Source organism: Grammomys surdaster, unplaced genomic scaffold (assembly GCF_004785775.1).
Source record: "Grammomys surdaster isolate TR1022 unplaced genomic scaffold, NIH_TR_1.0 243, whole genome shotgun sequence".
Taxonomy (NCBI): domain Eukaryota; kingdom Metazoa; phylum Chordata; class Mammalia; order Rodentia; family Muridae; genus Grammomys; species Grammomys surdaster.
This window is the reverse complement of record NW_021604688.1, coordinates 6,107,424-6,131,337: the sequence shown is the minus strand read 5'-3', so window position 1 is coordinate 6,131,337 and position 23,914 is coordinate 6,107,424. Positions and strand designations below refer to the sequence as shown.

Genomic DNA, 23,914 nt, shown 5'->3' with positions numbered 1-23,914 from the left:
TGAAACACTCAGTTTGGACTGGTGAAGGGATTTGTGTAATACCACACAGGTAGGAATTGAGGCTGGGCTGCTTATGAAGCACTAGGGAGTAGTACACTGTTAAAGGGGTCAGAACCTCACAAATCTCTTCCCATGGCCTTGCTTAGCACAGACTTAGGCTGTCTGTGAGCTTGCTCACTACCTTGGTATTTCTTCTGGTGTAACGATAAAATACTCTGATAAAAGCAACTTAAGGAAAAAGAGTTTACTTCAGCTTACAGTCCAAGGCAGAGAAGTCAGAACACTGAAGCAGCTGGGAAGTAGAGAGAGACAGATGTGCACTGGTGCTCGTTTCCTATCCCTGTTAGGGAATGGTGCTACCCACGGTGGATGAGTTTTCCTGAAAACATTAAAAATCCCCAGCATTCTCAGCTGCTAACCTAACTAGATAGTTCTTCAAAGTGTGCCTGGAGGACTGTCTCTTAGATGATTCTTGATCCAGCCAAGTTGGCAACACTAGACATCACATTCACCTTAGATCTCCAGCCTCCACATCTTTAAACACCCCATTCCTTTGCCTAGGACAGTGCTGCCATTCAGATTTCTACCTATATTGACTTCAGAGAAACAGCAGTGCATTTCACCTTGACCTTCTGCCCACTGTTCTGTATGCTGCTGAGAATCCAGAGTCATACACTTTCCCAAGACAGTCAAAGTACTTCAGAGTTCACCCAAGACTGGTGATTCCTCAATTTTTCTCAAATTCCTTAAAAATTTGAGGAAGGCTATAAATCCAGAGGTGAGGAGGAAAGAGAAGGGTAGAAGAAGATTCTAGAAAGAGGTCTACCAGCCTTTTGCTTTGGACAAGTATCTGTCACCATGGGGAGATGTATTTTTTCTTTCTACCCTAGCCCCACTCTGTCATCTGTCCCTGGACAGAACAAGATGCAAGGCCATCGGCATCTCTGATCCCACTTTCTATGCTCAGTGGCCCTTCCCAAGCTCAGGAGGGAAGCTGGGGGGGGGCGTAATGCCAGGCAAACCCACCCTGGCATGGATATTCCTTCCAACCCAGGAAGAAGCCCAAATGGACCAGAGTTTTCTTTGCTATCACAGATTCAACTGTGTCTTCTCAGATTCAGCATCACTCAGCTTTTTCTACCCCTGACACAGTAAATCTCCTTCTGCTATTATCCAGCTTGATGAAGTAAGCTGTGTCACTCTGAGAAGACATACATAATGGTATATTAAGTAAATCATGGGTCTCTTCATTCATACTCAGAAAAAAATTATTACACTGTAAGAAAGTCTGAATAGCATGAATTTATTATGATGATTTAATATTTCTAGCACTTGAGTTAAAAACGCCCCTCCATAAATAACTGTCCATAGAAAATACAGAAAATTTATACAGTTTACCATTTCCCAATGTTACGTAAATCCAACAAGCTAAAATCTCTCAGAGTAGGTTTGAAAACCTCACCTAATCTCACTGGGATACAACATGGTCTCCCTCATCTCAGGAGTCTACGGGCCACCTCAGGATATAAAGCTGGAAAGGGTGTAGAGGAAGAGAGGGTGAGGCAGCACCTCGGGAAAAGAACTTCTGGGTGGGAGTCCACTGCAAGCAACTGTGTGCAAGTGCCAGCTTGGGGTCAGACAATCAGGTGTCAGATGACAGAGGCGGGGAGGGGATGTCAGCTCTGGAATGAAATTGTTCTGGCCAACTACCTCTGTAATTCTCTAACACAAACACTGCTCCCTGCCTTTGGGCCTGCTGGTTGCTCCATGTTCTAAGCAGTCATGTCCCAGTGCCCTCCAACTGCCAGCTTCACATTCTTGGGAACTTTGACCTTCTCATTCTGGTTTTTCTCTGGTCTAAGTTTTTAGGGTTAGGTCAGCGGGTCAGGCCTAAAACCTGTAGGTAGAGTTATCATTCTTCAGAAGGTATCAATAACTCACCTGCATAACTGTATGTCACCAATGGTGAGGTTGGCTCCTCCAACATAGCATATGTTAGCCTGGACACTTGGAACTCTAAGTGTCCATAAGAAAGACAAACAGTACCCAGTACAATGTGTTATAATGAGGAGAGCCATAACAGAGGCTCTGGACTTGCTCCATGGCCAGGCTTTTGACACTGCAACAAGATGACATGATTTATTATATACAATGTTCATGTTTGAGAGCTGCACAATCAAGTTACACACAAAAAAGTGAAAAACAAAAATAACAACACGGCTCAAAATGTTTTAAGTAAGTTTACAATTTTGTGTTGGGCCACATTCACAGCTATCCTTGACCATATATGGCCCATGGGTTATGGGTTGGGCATATCTGCAAATCTTTCTGGAGCCAGCAGTACAGTGCCAGGAACATAGGAAAATTTCATAAAGTGGTAACAACTTAGATAGTCTCAAATTATTCACCCACAAGGACCCGGAAAGAGAAGTTTGTCATTGGGATGAGTCTAACAGTAGCGAGCCGCAGAGGGGAGCAAAGGAGAAAAGGTAATGGAGGTGGCTGATGCAGCAAAGGGACATGGGACCAGAGATGGAGACAGAGAGCCCTGATGTAACTCCCTAGGGCTGTGCCTCTTGCCCTGTAAGCCCTGGGGAGTTCTTTGTATCTTTAAATAGGGGAGTTAGAAACCTTAAACTTGGAAGGAAATGTTAACCACTGTAGATAAGAGACTCAGGAGGGAGCAGTGGAAGTGTCCATAGCCCGCCATCTCCAGCTCTCTCTTCTGACCCTTCTTTTCTCCTTTATGAGAGAGCTGCATGCAACATGGAATTGTACCAAGACTGCAAAGGGACTTAGGCCTGTTTCCTTTTCTCCCTTTTTCCCACTGCTCTCATGTGCTACCAATCCATGTGGCTGATAAATCATGACTGGACAGCAGAACACGGTCTTGAGAGTTTGGATACTGACTCAAAATAGGAAAAAGAAGTAAAGAAAAGAACCCCCATCTCCATCTCTGGGTTTGAACTGTTCCTTACTATCTGGTGACCTTGGTGAATCTTGTTATACCAAATTTTCATTATTGATACAGTTTTGCTTTGAGGAAACATCTAGGGGCTGGCCAAACAACTCCCAGCCAACCACCGAAGAAAGCATTATCAGGGGAGGCACATGGCTTCTACTTTCTTCCCATTCTTCTGTGGGATAGGCTACAATCAGCTCAAGCCCCAATACGCTACAACAACACATATATCTCAAGGGAAATTTAATACAGATTAAAATGTTAACATACACCATTCAGTTAATAACAAAGTCACTAGATTTTAATGTGTATGTGTGTGTGTATACACATAAACGCCTTCAGGAGAAAGAAGGCAACTAGCATGTATAAAGTGTGCTGACTGAGGCTCCCCTGAAAACTCTTTTTTTTTCCCTCTTTCAAACTTCCCATGCTGGTGAAGAAGAAATTAAATTCTATTCACTAGCATGTCATCCCAAAAAAGCTTTAGTTTTTAGGCTGTTTATAACTCTTCTACAGGTAACTAATCTTCTTAAAGAGATCAGCTTCTCTTTCTTTTCTTTCTGGAGATTACTGGAGTAGGAAGACTACTGATGCCCAGAGTAGTAACTATGGTTATCGCAGGTCTAAAGAAATAGGTATAGCTATGCTGTCTTTGACACACAAGATAGAGAAAAGATGTTTATGGAAACCCAACTGAGAAAATGGCCATTTCTACCACTCCAAAGACATATCCTAAAGGTGTTTTGAAATGGAACAAGCCTATTCTAGTTATTCTCAGAGTGACTTTGAAAAGGAAATTGGAATCTGTAATGAATTTTCAATTTCCACAGGGAATGACTACAAGTAATTAGTCTTGCTCTTGCATTTGCCTCAGAGGAAGAGTATGAGATTGGGAGGCTTAAAGAGAGGGAGCCTGAGTAGACTCAACAGGTCTAAGCTCAGCCTGAAGTGAAAAGATTTAGATCTGGGTCAAGAAGGATAGCCAGCAGAGCTTTCGTAGACTCAATGCATCTATGGGCACTCAGAGTAGGACTATTCATCCTTATGGAGTGAGGTGGTGGCAGAAGGAGCCTGCCAACCTGCAGCCACTTGACACTATTTTTTCTCTAGTGCCATCTTCCTCAGACACAATCATAAGTAAAGTTTACAAGAACAACCGATATTGAAGTCAACAAGAAACATCCATCATGGGACACTAGAGAGATGGTTGCCTAGACGCTGGTAAATTTTCCCAGGCAGCCATTCCCACATGTGGTTTAATGCTACTGTCTGGTTGGGAACTTCTCTCTAAGTCATTAAGCCTTTTAGTTTAAGGAGTGGCAATGGCCAGGTTGATGACCACAAGTATTGATTCCATGTAAGATGATATTAGGGTCACCAACTTCAATTTCAGAATGAAGAGCCACACTTAGCATTGGTGAGGAGAGAAGAGCCTTTCTGAAGTGGCTACTTTTATACTTAAAAGTTCTATCAATGGGAAAGTGTTTCTTCTGTAAAGTGTCAACTTTTTGCAGTAGTAAATTGAAAACTCTTAAAATGACACTAGATATTCATGGAGTCTGCCACACACAAAGTATCCCAAATTTCTAATTTCTGTTTGGTATAGAAAAGATCCTTATCCTTTGGTATAAGCAACCTCCCTTAGTCTGTTTCTGCTGACTGGTTTAACAAAAAAACACCCTGATTTATTAGAATTGTTTCTATATTGAATACTATAAAAGGATGTCAGCAAGAGGTCTCTATGAAAGGAGAGACTCGGCTACTTTCCAATTTAACATCCTATATCAATATGGAAAGGAACCCAAATATTTCCTGTGGAAATCCTGTAGCATGAGCTTCAGAGTCATATGAAAAATATGTCTTCCAGAATCTGATTCTCCTCCAGGTCTTCGGGGCTCCTACGTGTCCCCAGTTTCTTCCAGGTAGACTTCTGAGGGGTAGGTCGGAGAATACTCCATGTCCCTGCTGCTCTGGAGGGATGGAACTGCGATTTAGGAGCAGAATTTGGGCTCAGAGACTGAACCAAATCCAAAAGAGATGTCTCATACCTGTAAGACAGCCAGAGAAAACAGGGTTAGAACATTAGACCACTAGGATCCAAAGCCTCTCAGAGGTACCCAGGCCAAGACTTTGACCACAGAGCCCATCACAGGGAAACTTTAGGGGGAAAAGCCCCAGAAAGGGTTTGAGCATAAGGCTCCTGTTACTGTCTGTAAGCTTTACTCTTCTGCTGACCCCAGCAGCCATTTTCAACTTTCTAACTGCACAGAGACTGAAGAATAGGAAGAATAGTTCTGACAATAGTAATGATATTACTTATACCCAACTATGTTGAGGCAGAGAGTGGCTCCATCTCCTGCAGTGCACAAGCTTCTCTGCTGCAGGACAGACAGGCTGAATTCTACATATGTTCTTTATAGCTCAGAAATTACTTAGCACATCTCCTTGAATGGAATAGATACCTCCAAGAAGAGGAGCACTCATAATGGTTACCTACTGAAAAAATGAGTCTTCGACATATTTGGATTAATTTGCTGATTTTGTAAGTGAGGAAACTGAGGTCCATAAAGATGAGCAAAAGGTTTGAACCAAGGCCCGTTTGACTTGCTAGAATGTTTTTCCATCAAGATTAACATATACAACACATGTCTTTAATCCTAGCAATGGGGGTGGGGGCGGGGGACAGAGGCAGGTAAGTTTGAGGCCAGTCTGGTTGACACAGTGACTTCCAGGCCAGCCTAGTGTACATAATGAGATCACAATAAAGAATCATTAATAAGGTAAAAATAGCAAAAGAGAAAGATTGGCACCTCAACTATGTATTAGTTTGTTGTAACTAGGCTATTAGTAGCTGTAATCACACTATCTTTTTCTTCAACGAACTAATCTAATTTATGAATTTATACTAATCTCTAATGTATGAATATCCACTTTTATGGATCTGCTGTTAAGCAAAACAAATTAATTCCTGTCTTAGTTTGGGTTTGTGAAGAGACACCATGATCAAGGCAACTCTTATAAAGGAAAACATTTAATCAGGGATGGCTTATAGCTTCAAGAAGCTTAGTCTATTATCACCATGGTAGAAGTATGGCAGCATCCAGGCAGATATGATGATGGAGAAAGACCTGAGAGTTCTACATCCTGATCTGTAGACTTCAAAAGGGGACTGTCCCACTGGGCACAACTTGAGCATACATAAGATCTCAAAGCCTATTTCAACAGTGACACACTTCATCCAACAAGTCCATATCTATTCTAACAAGGCCACATCTCCTAATAGTGCCACCCCCTATTGGCCATGCACTCAAACACATGAGTCTACAGGGGCCACACCTATTGAAACCATTACACTTCCTATGTGACATCATATTAAGTACCAGAAAAAAGTGTCATTATCAGCCCACATTATATGAATTTAGTTCACTATATGAATATGTTGAAATAATATGGTAGAGACTATAAAGTTGGTTAGCTTGGCCTATGGCTGTTTGGTATCTGAATAATATTAAAGGTCTCTTACCCAGATTTACAAAATACCACCCCTTGAAACGTACTGGTTTGTCTGTGTTTCAGCCACAGACATAAATCCCATTGCTTCTGAATGGCAGAGAGCCAGTGCTCCCAACTTTTCTAGGTACACAGCTGACTTTATGAGCTTCATTATAGCAGAGTGATGAGCAAAAAACTTGTTTGGTCTGCTCTGCCAGTCCCATCTTGATCTGTGCTGGTATGGAACTAATTCTATTCCTATAAAGCTAGATATAGCCAGACCTTACATTCCATTTGCTTGCTCCTGATCTAACAAGATCCAGGCACAAAACTTCAGAGAGGACACAGCCTACGCTGATTTCACTTGGCTCCATACTGGCAATTTTAGAGATAGTCTGACAGGGTGTGCTAGAATAGTCTGAAGACAAATTATTTTTGGGTTCAATCCATAGGCTGCTCTGGATGAGAAGCCCCTCCCCACAGGCTTCCCCAATAAGAAACCACTCTCCCTTGGTTGCCCATGATGAAAAGCACTATTCCAAGAATGCCTTGATGAAAAGCATATCTTCATTCCCTGCCTCAAACAAGAAGAACCTCTCTATAGGCTGTTAAGATGAATCACCATGATGACAGAGATTTTCTTTCCCTTTCTGATGTTTTGTGATTTTATTAAACCTCTTTAACTTTCATTTATATTACTAATCCTGCCAGGATTCAGTCCTTAGCTGCCATCTCTTAGGTGGTTTTATCCATTCTTATGGTTAGTATCTACATGTTAATGACTACCAAAGGCAGGTAAACAACATTGCTCTTAAATTCCAGAATCATATAGTCAACTGATACCTGATAGTTTTATTCAGATATGCAACAGGAATTTCAAAATTTCCAAAAGAGAACTTGACATTTTTTTCTATAATTCTACTCCTTTCTATCAATCTAGTTGCATAGACTAAAAATAAATAAAATAAAATAAAACTTGCTATCCTTTCTAAGCCAGAGAGGTGGCTCAGCTGTTAAGAGTACATACTGCTCTTACAGTGGACTTGAGTTCAGTTCCAAGCAACAATGTGGAGCAGCTCACAACCCCCTGTGATTCCAGCTCCAGAGGAATCCAATGTTTCACGCCTCTGCAGGCACCTGCATTTATCTGCACATACCCACATACATACACACATATACATAATTAAAAATAACAGAAATAAATATTAGAAAACCTGTTATCCTTGATTCCCACCTGAGCCTGTATGAGTTGTAGTCTCTACTTAAAAGGGTCTTCGACAGATCTTTCTAGCTCTCTCTGTCCATGGTTGGTTTTTTCCTTCCTTCCTTCCTTCCTTCCTTCCTTCCTTCCTTCCTTCTTTCTTTCTTTCTTTCTTTTTTTCTCTTTTTTTTAAGTATCACCTCCTCAAAGCTGGACTTCCAAAATAACTATCATTTCATAAACACTTTATTTTATGATATTTTATCTTACTTAAATTACTCAGCAAAATATAATGTATATAAGTTGCTATAATTATCTTTATATGCATATACACATATATTTTTTTGTCCCCTTCAATAATATGTAATTCACACAAGTTTAGCTGTCATTGGTAACTATTACCACAGGCCACTTTACATGTACATACTTCTTTCCCTTATAGTTTTTGGTTGAATTTATTAAGAACTACTATCAGACCTGTAGCAAATACCACCTCAAAACTATTCAATGTTCTATAATAGTTATCAAAGGAGAATTTTTTTTCTTCAGGAAAAATTGAGTGTCAGTTCTGAACTTACACAAAAATTATGACAGACCAAGCAAACAAACAAATAAAAATCCAATATCTTTATCATTGCTAAGTCTCTGAACTACTGTCACAGGTCAAGGTATTTATCCTTTACTTCTGAGAACAATTCATTGAACTGATGATGTTAAAATCTATGAAGACATATGAATTTCACCACCAGCATTATTGATTCAATAACACACAGTAAATCCAAATGTTTTATCTTACAGTAGCTGCTTCTCAGCAACACAGTGAATAACCATGAATTAAATGCCTTGCATTTTCACAAGATCTATATATTTCTCTTCTCCAACATAAATACTATCAGTTGTAGCTCATCAGACTCCACTATGGGTTGTACTGGATTAGTGTTATCTCAACTGTTTTGAAAATATTGCTCTCTCTGGCTGTTCCACACAAGTTCCACAAATCCATAGAGTTGACCAGCCTTTATTCATTGTCACTCTCTCCAACTCTAACAACAGTAATGCCATAAAGGCTAAGAGAAAAGTATCATAAATAACTTGCCTCTCTGTCCATTGATGCTCCTGCCAGAGCCAGCTAGCCAGTCAACATGGGAACGATGACTTGAGGAGTGAAGATGATTTTATGAAAGGCAGAAAGATGGAAGACACAGATATGGGAGGGCTGCTGGTCAATGCCATGCCAAACAACAAATATATTTTCTCACTGTCTTTTAAAGGCAAGCAACACAAAGCTTCACCAATTCTAGGAAGATTAACAATGACCACAAATGCTTACATGGAGAATTTATGGTACACAATATCTATGTATGACTAAGGCCATTTCCTTCAGGCTAGGAGAGTCTCTCAAGGATGTATGTGTAAGTGGAGGAACTTGGCATGATAAAATGCACATCTTAATTTAAAAAAAGATGTCAGCAGACTCATTCATGAACAAGCAAGAGGTCACTCAAACTTAAGTCCAGATGTGCTCCTGGTTTTTTTGTTTGTTTTTTGTTTTTTGTTTTTTTAAATCTATACAAGCCAAAGTGGTCTCAGCTGTTGGTACAGAAAGACTGTACCTGTCTTAGGTGTCTCCTCAAAAAGTGTGTACCTTACCCATCATTGGTACATGAATCGTAGCATTCATTCCCTGTCTTAGGTTGATTTACCTCTGAGAGAATCTTACCTGTCTTTTTTTTTAATCTATAAGAAGCATTTTATCAGTCACAGAGCAGAAAGTTGTGTCTGTCTTAGGTTGTCATCCAAAAGCACAGTTCTTACCCATCATTAGCACACAAAAAATCTTGTATATGGCCTGCCTTAGGTTGCGAATGTTTTCAGGACAATTTTCTGCTAGGGAAGAGATTGGAGCTCAAATTATGTAACTATGCTTTGACATTTATAATAGCTCTGATTTCTCACAAAAGAACAGGTAATAGACATGATATAAAAGGATCATAAAGCCAAGTCCTGATCTGCCCAATAGGAGAGAAGTAAATGAGGACCATGAAGGAAAAATGGCCTGTAATATTTTTCAGAATATCATTTGCAATGTTAGCAGTGTCAAAAAACAAAGATGCTATATTTCTTAAACTTACAACCTCCTTATGCAGGCTAATAAATCTAAAGAAATGTTAGTATTATGCCATATACCTTGAAGGTGCCTTTTTTACTTTGGTCCAATTATGCTGACTCTCATTATACATTTTTGGAGTTATACAAATACGTAGGTATCGAGAATGACATTCCAAATGGCTTCTGACTTTCATTCCTTGTGGCTCATTGCCCATGATCTGCACTATATAATATAAAGCATTAATTCATTGTTCTGTCTATCCAAATCCTCTTGTATGATCAGGGCATTGGTTACATTTTCAGCAAGATGATTAACAAAACTAGCTGTTTGTACCTCTTATGCTAAAGCTAATGGAGAAGTAGTAGTACTGGCTATAAGTGCTATGAGAGTAACAGCATCGAAAAGGTTAGCCAAACCATACGTTTGTTCCTTGCCAGAGTGTGATCTAATTCTTCCAATATTTGTAAGCCTTTTTCAGAATACACAAGTTCAGATAATTTACAGGAATCATATTAAAGCTGGTTGATGTACTACCATTAAAGATTGACCATCATACAGTACAGAAACACAATTGGACAAAAGACAATTAAAACAAGAAACACTGATCTCATTATCAAGGCCAATAACAAAGGTAACATTTCCAATTAGTAAAAGATTAGGTGAGGGTAACAAGCTGTCAGCACAAAGTGAGCCAAAGTTAACTCCAGAAGCGTTCCCTGTATGTTCCTCTCAGCTTCAGGTACTCAAAGTGCCCTTTCTTTAAACATACTATACTACACCACACTGCATTGAACACCACTGCACCATACCACAAAATAAAACAAAACTTTCTCCTATTCAGCATGCTCCTCTATGACCATTAGCCATCTAGGTCTCCTCAGATTTAAATCAGAGAATTTATTTGGCTGCACCGAGGTTCCTAAGCTGTGGTCTTGAAATGTAATTGTAGGGTTAACTTCATTTGATTTTCTTCCAGAGCACTGTTCTGTGCTCTGATACACAGTGTTAATTTACAGGTGATTCTGCTAGGCTCCTCCCAGGGACCTAGCAATGGCTTATAATACCTGTCATTACCTGCTGCCACTTTCAGGCAGGCAGCATATAAAAGGACTGCCTTGCCACTACAGTTCTCTGTCTCTCTGTCTCTCTGTCCCTCCCTCCCTCCCGCCCCCTCTCTCTCCCACTCTCTGATGGCTCTGCTTCTGTCTGCCTCTAACCGTTCTCCAGGCCCTCGCTCTAATCCCTTTCCCCAAATAAACTTCATTTATACCAGAATTGTTGCATTGTGTAATTTCTCAGGGGGACATCTGGTATGGGCCCACCCACATCCACCTGGAGGCAGATGATTAAGCTGTTGCTAGGTCCCTGGGAGGAACCTAGTGGAACTGCCTGTAAGCTAACACAGTGTCTGAAAACAGTTATGTCTCCTGGTGTTAATTTCTTCAAGTGAGAAGATAATCTATATAGTCCCTGTTACTCCATCTTGCTTGGAAGCAGAAGCTCCTGATAATTCTTTATCTGAATTAAAAATGATTTAAGTATATGCCTTGAGAAAAGATCTTTCTTGTATTATATTTCTTGTATTATAGTTTTGTCACTGGAGCTATTTGACATTGTCTGCAAGTGCTCATTGTTTTGCTTGACTGTTATAGAAACTTTTGGAAACTGATTTAGGATTGTATTTTGGGGTACCAGAACCTAACAGATTTCTTAGAATACCCACATGTTAAAATTACAAATATGCTTGCTAATCATATAATGACAACCCATGCTTCTAGTTCCCCAGGGAGAAAAAGGATAAATACAGTATTTGTTGAGTGAAAGAGATCTCAGTGACAAATAATCAAGTTTTAAGTATATGAATGTAATCCAAGTGAACAACAAGTTTTAACAGAGGCATCAGTGTACAACACACACTAGCCTATCCCTAACATTGCAATATATTTTACATATGCTTATAAGGTAAACAAGCAGAAATAGGTTAGCCAGTTGATCCATTAGGGGGGTTCGCACAGTACAGGAATGGGAAGAGCAGCAGAAAGGCACTGACCCACCACCCCAAAGGGGAAACACAATGCTTCCATTTTGAAATCAACTTTAGCTCTCAGGAAAGGAAATAAAGCATGACACAAAATGTTAAAAGTTGAAAAGTTCTTAATTTCTCTTTCCAACAACAAGATTAGGAGGCTGAAATCCCTTTGAAAGAGAAGAGTGGAAAGCAAACAGAAAATTTGTAGAGGTTCCAATGCAAGGATTACAGGAATTTTTAGAATTATCTTTAAAGTATTCTCATTAAATATGAAAGAATTCAAACTAGTGCTCCTTAATTTCTTCCCTTAGTCGACCTACTCAATAACCTCGATGTACATTTTATTGAAGAATATAAGCCACAGAGAATTCTGTGGCTCTTCAGTCAACTAAATCAGCAACTTCTGTGATCTGTACCCTCTTTTCACTCCTGCTATAGTGGAGAAGTTCTGTTCCTTCCCATCTTCTCTGAACCTCAACATTCCCTGACCAAGGCCTTCTATGTTGGGGAATGGTTTTGGGCTCTGTGTATTCAGATGTTGATTACACAATAGTGGAATTGTGCTCAGAGATCTGGTTGCAGTCTAGATGCATTGCCAAGCATTTCCTGTTCTCAATATTGTGTAAAAATTGTTTTCCATCACCTCTGATTGGTTACTAAAGAGCTGATCAGCCAATAAATTGGCAAGAGAGGAGAGTTAAAGCTAGACACTGATCCCAATGCAGGGGCAACCCAAGATGAAAGATGAGAGAGGAGAGAGGAGGGAGGAAGGAGGAGGAAAGAGAAAGGAGAGAGGAGGGGTGAAGGAGGACGAAGTAGAAAGGAAAAAGGAGGGAAGATGAAGGAGGGAAGAGAGAGGAGAAAGGAGGGAGGAGAGAAGGAAGGAGGAAAGACAGGAAGACCCAAAGGACTCTATATTTTACAACAGAGATATCTGCTTGGCTATGATTATTTTTCTATAGTCACAACAACTAGAAAATGGAAACAGTCTAGATGTCCATAAATTGGTAAATGGATAAGAAAAAATGTGGTACATATATACAATGGCCTTAAAGAAAAATGGAATATTGAAAACTTGAGGAAAATGAATAGAGATAGAGAATACCACTCTGAGTAAGGTAACCTAGAAAGACAGACACTGTACATTTTCTCTTATTTGTGTGTCTTACCCTAGAATCTCTACATTTGAATTTTAACTTGGAGTAAGTGTGGAAGCAAGAAAAGCAGAAGGAGACCATTGGAGGGGACAGGGAGAAAGAAAGAGCTGGGGGGGGGGAGGGGATAGCAGGACACAGGTGCCATCAAGTGGGAAAAGGGATACACGAGGGTGGGATGTGATTTATGTAGGGGGGAGAAAGAGGGGGGAGGGATTGATTTAATGGGATTTATTTCCCACAGGGATAATGACCTCTCTAGGGGCCATAAACTGTCCAACAAAACTCACACTGCCAGGCAAGGAATAAGTCCTTTCTAGTTGGTCAGAGGTTCCAAAAGAGCACCAAAACAACATAGGCTATTGCCATCGCTCAAGGTTGCCTGCCATTACTTGAGAGTGAGACTCTACTACTACCTACTGCTGAAGATATTACCCACTTTTGTCATAGGCAGCCCTAGCAGTAGCCTCCCCCCCTAAAGACTAGCTCGGAGAGTGTCAGGCAGTGTTATGCAAGCTGCGAGGAGAGAAGTTCCAAGAAAAGATCCACACAATTCAGAGTATTTTTGGTGCAAAGCTGCTCTAAATCTCACAGGAATCACACCCGGCACAAGTCCTGTTGGGTCTTTATTCCTAACAAAGGGGTTCCTGTCTCACTCTGAGTGGTCAGAGGTTGGCTTTACACTCTCATGCATGGCTGGCTAACTGAAAAAGGTACATCTGTTAAGCAAAAGTTACTTTTATCTTACAAAAATGCTGACTGGGGGAGACGGTTTTTTGCCAGATGGTACCTTAATTAATTTATTTAAAGATGAAAATTTGTCTCATTTAACCCCATGATAGAAGATTGTAGAGTTTACTTATATTTCCTACGTTCTGGATTTGACAGGAACACTGTACTCCTCAACTAGCAACAATATGGCTGCTGCACAAGACTGGCATTAAACCATACAACTGTGCTACCATGGATGGGGGGGAAGGCTCACCAGTCTACACTCCTACTTGAAGGGCTACAGGCAGCCAATGGCTACTCAAGGAGGAGTCAGTATTTTTTTTTTTCAGGAAAGAACCCCTTGGTAGTTTGCTCATGCCCATGTGGTTAGCCTTAAATTCATGTATACATGGGCAACACTAACCAGAAAACCCCACAAATTTGAGAGAGGGATTAGGAGATACAGGTAGGAGTTGAAGGAGTAAGAGGAAAAGGCAACAGAGGAAAAGATATAAATACAGTGTATTCATATATGAAACTCTAAAACAATAGAAAAGGTATGTTTACATTATAAAGGTTCAAACATTTAAAGTTATACTAAGAGAAGTCCCTTCTATATTTCATTTCTCTGCTCAAGTGGAAACCCTTTTCCCTGTCTCAAAAGCCAGTGCTAACAGTCTAGTGCTTAAGATTCTAAACCCCTTCTAAAATGGGTGTGCACACACACATGTATGCATATAGAGAATGAAACTGGGCCATGCTTATATGCATTTATCATCTGTGTTTGCATTCATCAGCATGTTTCAGAGATCTCTGCAAATGTGACATTGGACTCTATGTAATTCTTTTTAAAAAAAAATTAATTATTTTATGTATTTACATCCCAAATGTTGCCCTACCTTTCTGATCCTACCTTCCAGAGTTTTTTACCCAATACCCCTTCCCCTTGACCTCTAAGAGGGTCCTTCCATCCCCCTTCTCTGAGGCATCAAGTCTCTACAAGATTAGGGCCATACTCTCCCACTGGGGCTAGACAAGATAGTCAGTCTTCTGCTACATATGTGCCAGGGGCCACAGACCAGCCCATGCATGCTCCTTGGTTTCTGGCTTAGTCTCTGGGAGCTCTCTGGAGTCCAGGTTAGTTGACGATATTGGTCTTCCTATGGGGTCGCTGTCCCCTTCATCAGATCCTTTAATCCTTCCCCTAACATTTCCATAGGGGTCCCTAACCTCAGTGTAATGACTGTCTGTAATTATCTGCATGTCTCAGTTAGCTGTTGGTAGAGCCTCTCAGAGGACAGCCATGCTAGTCTCCTATCTTCAAGCACAACATAGCATCAGTAATAGGGTCAGGGTTTGTTGCTCATGCATGAGATGGATCCCAAGTTGGGCCAGTCACTGGTCAGCCATTCCAGTCTCTGTTCCACTTTTGAGCCTACATTTCTTTTAGACAGGATCAATTTTGGGTTGAAAAATTTGAAGGTGGTTTGGTGTCCTGTCTAACTACTCGAGGTGCTCTCTTCAGGTCCCATTTCCCCACTGCTGGGCATTTTGTCCAAGGTCTCCCATACTGAGTCCTGGGAGCCTCTTGCATTCCATGTCTCTGGGACTTTCTAGAGGTTTTCCCTCTTCCCCCATGCCCGCAGCTGAATATTTCTATTCATTCTCTTGGCCCTTTGGGCTTCTCTACTGTCTCCCCCTGCCCCCATATGTGATCCTGCCCTCTTTCCTCTCTCCCACTCAGGTCCCTCTCTCCCTCTTACTCCAATGATAATTTTATTCCTGTTCTAAGAAGAACTGAAGCATCCTCACTTGATCCTTCCTTCTTGTTTAACTTCTTATGGTCTGTAGGGTATATTATGGGTGTTCTATACTTTTTCAGAAAATTGGGAATAGTTCTACCTGAAGACTCAGCTATACAGTTTTTGGACACATACCCAAAAGATGCCCCACCATACCACAGGGACATGTGCTCTACTAAGTTCATAGAATCCTTATTTGTAATAGCCAGAAGCTGGAAACAACCCAGATGTCCTTCAACCAAAGAATGAATACAGAAAACATGGTTCATTTACACAGTGGAATACTATTCAGCTATTAAAAACAAGGATGTCTTAAATTTTACAAGCAAATGGATGGAATTAGAAAATACTATCCTGAGTGAGGAAACCCAGACCCAAAAGGACATGCATGGTATGTACTCACTGATAAGTGGACATTAGCCAAAAAGTACAAAATACCCATGGTACACACTACAGACTGTAAGAAGTTAAACAAGGAGGGGTGTATGTAATTCTAAACTGCAGCAGAGTGTCCTATTTTAGGGATGCTCTGAAAGACCCCCTGTGAGGGGAGATGCTCACTCAAGTCATGGGAGAATACGGCCACCCAGAAGCTCACAAGAGACTGAACTTGCTGCAAACCGCAAAAGGCTTTATTTCGGGATATCAGCCGGCTGAGGTCGAGACTCACAAGAGGAGTGTCGACCTCGAGGCTAGAGGGGGAAGGGTATTTAAAGGAGAAAACCACAAACCAGGGGGGTACAAACCAGGGGGGTGAGGGGGAATCATAAAAACATCAGTGGACAGTATTACAGAAACAGTGAAAGGTCCCCAGCCCATTCGATCATGTGGGAAACACACGCTGTGTACTTATTTTTTTTTTCAAGAATTTAATCTTGTTTAATCATCTATCATGTGGCCAGCCAGTCCTTGGAACAGCCCAGATGACTGGTATTTTCTTTATGGCCAGCCAGTTCCTGGAACCCATAGCCCAGAGCCTATGAACCAGATGACCTGCATTCTTGGTTCCACCCTTTTGTGGTCGGCTAAGTTCCTGGAACACAGATGGCCTGGCTTTATCCTCTATATGCCAGGGGGTCTCAAAAAAGGTTTATTCTTTTCAGGAGAATCTATCAATCTTTCTGAGGTTTTGTGGTTTAAAGGTAACACTGTCACAGTTGTCTTACTAGGGTTTTTCATAACTTCAGCATAGTATTTCTGAAACAGCTCCAAGTTAATAGTATTTTAAAAACATTTCATTTAAGGTAACAGTGAGAGGCCAGGCTCCAAAGTTGGATGAAGAATATAAACTATACTGTGGTAATTTATAATTATGTGATCTTAAGAAAATTGATGATTTTTCTTACTTCAATTGTTTCATCTATCATCTATAAATGGAACTAAAAACCAATACCTACCTTTCTGATGGTTTATGATTATCTACAGTGCTTAGCACAATGCCCACCCTATACTTAATGCTGAAAAGTAAAGCTATTACTTTTATTTTTTAAATTGTTGTTATGATGAAGTGGCTATCCAGAGAAAGAAAAGTTAGACAGAGGACCTGAGGAACAAAACGAAACACCCCAGGCAGCTCCAGTTAATGGTGATGTTAGAACAACTGTAACAAATTACTACATGAATCAACAGAGTGAAAAGACCAGATGACATACAGGTGCCCCTACCCAAGATGCTGGCAAATCATTTGCATGGGAGAATTTTCTGAATGGAAAACCTTTGTTGTAATTATTATTCTGGGAGTTTGCAATACCCCCTTGTTGCCTTTATATCTATTAGGGGCTTCTCCCCCATTTTAGACCATCTTGTTCTCAGATAAAAGACACAGACACCTTTAGATTTATAATAAGCTTAAAAGCACTAGAGCTAGGCAGATATCGGCCCACTGTGCTATTTTGTCTACTTCCCTGTGGTGATCCTCAAGATATCACTTGCCATGTTTCCCCTGGGCAGCTCCTATTCCATCAGGTCAGGCCTCATGGCCATGTGCTCAAGATCCACCTACCTCATACCTTCTCTCTTGATCTCATGGTCCTTATCTCAGACCCCAAGTCTGGGAACCACTGCTCAGCCCCCTCTCTTCTGCCCAGCTCAAGAGGTAGGCATCTTTATTAGCCAGGCAAGGAGCAAGGTATTCACCACAAAAGCTGGTATACTGAGAATCAACTCCTCTTGGGGCAATGAGGTCTTGGGATATAGCATTTAGCATTTGAATACCTAGCATGAGACCAACCTCCTACATTACACCCCTTTTGCCACTTTTTGTCTAAACAAGGCTCTTTCTCTTACAATAACAAACAACAGAAAGTAGAAATAATTATGAAGTCTATAGTGTAATAATTACATTCACAATGTCCAGTCCATTTGTGTTTGGCAACTTAGGAGGAAGTATTCTATTATCTATCCTATCTTGGTGAGTTTAGAGTTCTATACTCATTTTCTCATTACCATCTTAAGCATTTAAATCTTCTAATTCTCTCTCTCTCTCTCTCTCTCTCTCTCTCTCTCTCTCTCTCTCTCTCCCCCCCCCTCCCTCTCTCTCTCTTTCTTTCATTTTTTCAAGACAGGGTTTCTCTGTATAGCCCTGGCTGTCCTGGAACTCACTCTGTAGACCAGGCTGGCCTCGAACTCAGAAATCAGCCTGCCTCTGTCTCCCAAGTGCTGGGATTAAAGGCATGCACCACCACTGCCTGGCTAAATCTAACTTTCAAAACTTGCAGTTACCAACCTTAAAAGACCAGTTTACAATTTCCACCAACCCCCTTAGAGAAAAATCCTGATATACAGCCAAAGTAAAAAGGAAACATGTAGCAAGATTTTTCCTGCCCATTTTATTTGGAGTGGAGCTCCATGATTGGTCAGAAGAGGTAGATGGAGCTTGGAGTTGGGAGGAGGAAGGAAGAAAGAAAAGGAGGAGGTGAAGCAAGACAGAGGCAGACATATGTGTCTTTAGGAGTCTCAGGTAATTATTCATGTCAAAAGGTTAGATATTGGGTTAACAATTCTAATTGTGTGGGCATCTTGTGTATTAGATATTTGCTAATATATAAATCCATTAGATAATCTTACATATTAAGAGTCTTATTTCTACCAGCCAGCCAGTGCTGAACACAGAGCAGGAATCTGGCGCCAGCTAGGAGCTAGCCAGACTGCACCCTGCTTTTTCTAATACCTACCGCTACAGAAACATAGGGAAGGATACAAGATATTACAAAGATTTATTTGTAATAATAGATATTACAAAATGGACCACTTTCCTTCAAAGGAAAATAATGCTTGTAAGTGAAAGTAAAAATATTAACAACTTGGTTAAAGAAATGAGTAAAAAGAACAATTTTTTATAGAAAATAACACTTCGGGGCTGGAGATAAAGCTGAGTGGGATACAGGAAGGTCTGAGATTGATCTCCAGTGCTTACATAAAACTAGCTGTAGTGGTACACGTCTCTGCTTTCAGCATTCTGGAGATGGAGACAGGAGGATCAGAAGTTCAAGGTTGTCATTGGTTATGTAACAACCTGGAGGACAGTTTGTGCTATTTACGACCCCACTTCTAAATGAATGAATGCATGAGTGAATAAATAAAATAAATGGTAATTATAACTATAAGATATTGTTCTCATTATCAGACTTGATACAGTATAAAACGTTTTGGTTATCTTTTTATTATTAAAATTCTGTTTTAAAGAACTTACAAATGAAAAATATAATGCAATGAAATTAACCAGATCCAAAATCTTTAGGATATTGTTAGGATAGCTTTCCACATGTGGATGGGAGCTTCACATTGGATGCTTTCTCTTCACTCAATTTCACTACCAAATACATTTTTATGCACTTATCTGTCACCAAAAATGAAAACTCTATGACATAAAGTTAAATATTTAGCTTTATAGCCTTTCATGAATAAATTATCTATCATCTACTTTTTGAAGGAATGATAAAATAGATACTTTCAAATATTGCAGGTAGTCATTTTAAATGAGATTATCTGACCTATAATCCTATTTCTAGGACTTATCCTATAGATAGCTTCTCATATACATAAATAATATGGACAGGAATATTCACTGAGCATTGCCTGTGACCACAAAAGGGTAAATAACCTAAATATCTAATTACTGGCTAAGTAGCCAGTGTCATCATGGTTGTTGAATATGATAAAATTTCATAGAGCAATTTAAGTGAATGAAGCACATCTATAAAACATGTATCTATATACATACCCTAAAGCATCTAATGGACAGTTTTTCAGAAAGGCCATAGAGGAAGATAATGATGGCCCCACCAAGATGCATACCAAGTTGGTTGTGAGACTGGAGTTGGGGGAAAGAAGCCTCTTAAATAAATATTCTTACAAATTTGTTCATCTGATGATGATAATTCCAAGAAGAGTTGAATTTCTTTTCTTCTTTTTTCTGTGAACTGTGGCCATTAATACATTGGACACAAAATGCCGTCACAGGCTCCTTCTGTAACCTGTATAGCCTACAGAACCTTCTCTATGAGAATACAAAGAAATATCTAGGATGAAAGCAGATACATTCTTGGCTGTGAATAAATACAATATAACATGACATGATACAATACAACACAATTCAATATGATGTCCAAGAATGACTAAATTAGCCTTTTTTCCAGTTATGAAATCTTGAAAGTATTAAACACTCAGTTTTTTCACTGTTTGGAAACAATATTGGCCCTAACCAAAATCTGTAGGTTCATAAAATCTGACTCAGAAGGATATGAAACATGCTTTTTAACCATATATTTTGAAATATATTGGCTCTAGGAGTTTTGAGAGACCAAACCTGGAACATTACTATTTCTTTGTAGTTCACATCATCACTAATAGAAAGAACCTTCTAAGAGTAACCAAGGGCTTTTCCACAACGCATACAGACTAAGGTTCATGAGATGCCCACTCGTGTCTTTTTGCTGTTCACTTGGAGTTTGGGTAAAAGTCTATCACTATAAGCTAGGGTGCTGCTTAGGGAGACAGTGATTTCTGTATCATAAATGAGGTGGGGAGTGAATAAACATGAATGAGAATGGACACAGATAGAGGAAAAATGAAAGACCATCCCTATGTAAGCAAGGCACTTGATTTCAGAGATCCGAGCCAGTCTGGTAAGCTATGCACTGGAAACGTTGGAGTAAGTCTTCTCTCTGTCTCATAGCAGGCACTACACATAGACTTTACAGCACATTGTCTCTGTCCTCAGTGACTAAAGTACTGAAAAACAGCACATCACGTTTTCTAGCATCTTAATCGTTTTAGAAGCTTATATAGACTGTTCAATATGAAATATTTGCTTTCCTTTAGAACTGAAATTTCCTACTGACCATGAATTACAGCATAATTTAGAGAAGGTAGAAAAGCTTTACGACAGGTGAACCTTATATACATTTCTTGCAGTTAGAGGTAAGTACTGCTGGGCAGCTTGAAACCTGAAAACCCTATGTGCCGGGCTTCCAAAGGCAGCACAAGCTACAGAACAGTGCAGAAACCAAACCAAGAGGAAGAGATACCTGCCTCATAAATCCTGCCAGCTCAAAGTGCTGAGAGGTTTCCTGTTCATTAACACGCACTGAAGCATATTTAGGGCACACATGAATATGCACTAAGTATGTATTATACCACACATTAGGACAACCACATTCTATAGGAAAACTCATTTATCGATGCATCATTTAAAAGATAACATATAAACCAGATAGCAGTGTGCTTCTTTCCATACGTATTTATCCCCTTTAGTGGGAAAGTCCACATAGATATAAGGTCTTTATAACCTTTATATGCATTTATTAAGGGAAACAACCTAATGATAAGAAATGCTCCCCTCCCCCCTACAACACACAGAACCTCTGAAACTCAAAGTAAGCAGCAACTAAATGCTTTCCTTTAGAAAGCATTCCACCTCATTTAGTTGCTGTGGTCATGTCTACTCATAGCCAATAGAACACTAAGACAGAAGTTGGTACCAGGATAGTTAGGTATTGCTGTGGCAGACGTGACTGTGTTGTTTTTGGGAGGACTATGGAAGGACTTTGGAACTTTGGGCTAGAAGAGCCACTGAGTGTTGAGAGCTCAGAGACCTGTTGTGTAGGAGTCTGGAAGATAAGAATGTTGAGATCACTGCAGACGATGGAGGCCTGCCTTGTGAAGGGTCAGAGGGAAGCAAAGACTATTGGGATATTTGTGTGAAGAATCTTTTTTTTATACTGTTTCAAAGCTAGATCTTTAATGTTCTTTAGAAAGCAAGTCACTATTAGCATTTGATAATTAGGGTTGGCCCCATACCAACTTAGCTGTGCCACACACGCTGCCTGGTTTGCTTTACAATCTGCTCTCTGATCTCTGCACCATCAACTGGGATGTGGGAGATGCAGAAAACCCCGTTTTCTAGTTTCTTGCCAATTAATTTTGAAAATAAAAATAAATATTGTCCTCCAGGAGCAGAGACGAGTGGATCTCTGTAAGTTCAAGACCTAATTCCTGCAACTATTCCCGATCCCCTCTTGTGAAACCATTGTCCCACCTTGGCTAAGAACCCCAGTGACACATTCTGAAAGTTTTGCTTCCAAGTCAGGACCATCCCTGGTCTTTATGAATAACCCTTCAATCATACTTCTGTCAGTAATCATAGGGAGAAACAACAACAACAACCCAACAAAACATTGCTTCACCAAATTAGACTTTAGTGCAATTATTGCCTTCGCTTGTTCAGTTTCCTTTCTGGAGTCAGTAGGTGATGATGACAATGGTGGTGGTGATGGTGATGATGATGTGACCCCAGGAAAAGTCCATCACACCAATTCCTCATTCAGTTGTACGACTGCTCTGTACGTTTGTTTACCTAGTCTATGATTGGGCACCGTCTAGTATTCCCACACACAACTCTTAAAGTTATCCCCTTTCCCTAAACATATTTATCCCCTTACTCTTTTTTCCCCTAAAATACTCATTTTTATTTTATGTGCATTGGTGTTTTGCCTGCATGCATGTCTGTGTGAGGGTGCCCAATCCCCTGGAACTGGAGTTATACATACAGACGCCCATACACATAAAATTAAAAACATAAATCTATGGATCACAATAGTATGGCAGCCTTCCCCTTCCAACTCTATTTCCCAGCTTGATTTTCTTTTTCGGTGCGGATCCAATTCTAACCCCCAGCCTCACATACCCTACCTTTCTCCCACTCCCAGTCTTAGTAACTAAAGTCCGACGAACGCATCCCAGTATCCTTGCTCATTTACTGAAGTCAAGGGGGTCTCTGTTGTTAATTGGCTAGCGTGCTCTTTGCACAGTGGGCAGATCAAGAAGCTGAGGTTGCTTCTCACCATTAACAGTCTGCTCTCGGAATACTTACAGACATCAGACCAGGCACCCTGAGTGCTTGCACTGAGTACACAATTTCTGAACTGCACAGGTTAACTCTACTCCAGTCTAACCCTACTTGAACACTAGTTCTGCTGAAAGAATATAGCTGATTGCCAGGCAGTGGTGGCGCACGCCTTTAGTCCCAGCACGTGGGGGGCAGAGGCAGGCAGATTTCTGAGTTCGAGGCCAGCCTGGTCTACAGAGTGAGTTCCAGGACAGCCAGGGCTACAAATAGAAATCCTGTCTCGAAAAAGAAAAAAAAAAAGCAACAAAACAAACAAACAAAAAACAAAACAAAAACAACAACAAAAAACCCCACAAAACCAGTGAGCTGGAAATGAAAACACAGTAAGCCAGAAATAAAAAGCTCCATGAAGAGAGAGCCTTACTACTCAGAGGATCAGAGAGACCACAGAATATCTAGGCCTGGAGATGAGACTTAAGAGTTGGAACCTTTTAACAAGAACAGATATAAGGAGGTGTATCACAGTGAACGTTTGCAAGTGAAGATGTGTGGACAGAGGGATACACTGTGGGACACACTGTGACACACTACAGCTTCTATGATGAGATGTGTTATGCTTTGTTGTGTTTGTGTGTGTGTGAATGTGTGTGTGTGAGAGAGTAAGTGTGTGTTTTATTCTGGGGTAGAGGTTGCAAGGGTGAAGGGCAGATATGATGGGACAGGGAGGTGAGCAGAACTGGGGTGCATGATGTGAAACTCACAAAGAATCAAAAAAAGTTAAAAAACAGAAGAAGGTAGAAGAAATGACAAGAACTTTGAGTTACTATGGAAAGAATCAAATCTAAAAATGAAAATAGTAATAATGCCACGCACGTTGTCATCACAACTAGAATTTCCTAAAGGCCAAGGGAACAAATTACCACCAATTCCAGGAATTCTTTAAAAGGGTTGATGCTAATGGGTGATGGTGATGTAATTTACCTTTTGGAAGTAGCAAAACCCATGTAATGGTTTTTGACACTTTATCAAACCATTTATAGTATCGACACCATTTTTTTTTTCTTTTTGGCCAGAATTCGACAATAAAAAGTGCAATACTGATTGT

The 23,914-nt window shown here is 40.3% G+C and overlaps 1 protein-coding gene across 1 annotated transcript in view; it reads right to left on the bottom strand.

Annotated features, from left to right (window-relative positions):
• Positions 1 to 3,730: 3,730 nt before the first annotated feature.
• LOC114627174 (protein hinderin-like) overlaps positions 3,731 to 23,914 on the bottom strand; it is a 185,162-nt gene continuing 164,978 nt past the window's right edge. The window contains exon 5 of the mRNA XM_028774873.1: positions 3,731 to 5,010. Within this exon, the coding sequence (XP_028630706.1) occupies positions 4,806 to 5,010 (205 nt within the window). The 3' untranslated portion in view covers positions 3,731 to 4,805. The remainder of the gene's footprint in view (positions 5,011 to 23,914) is intronic.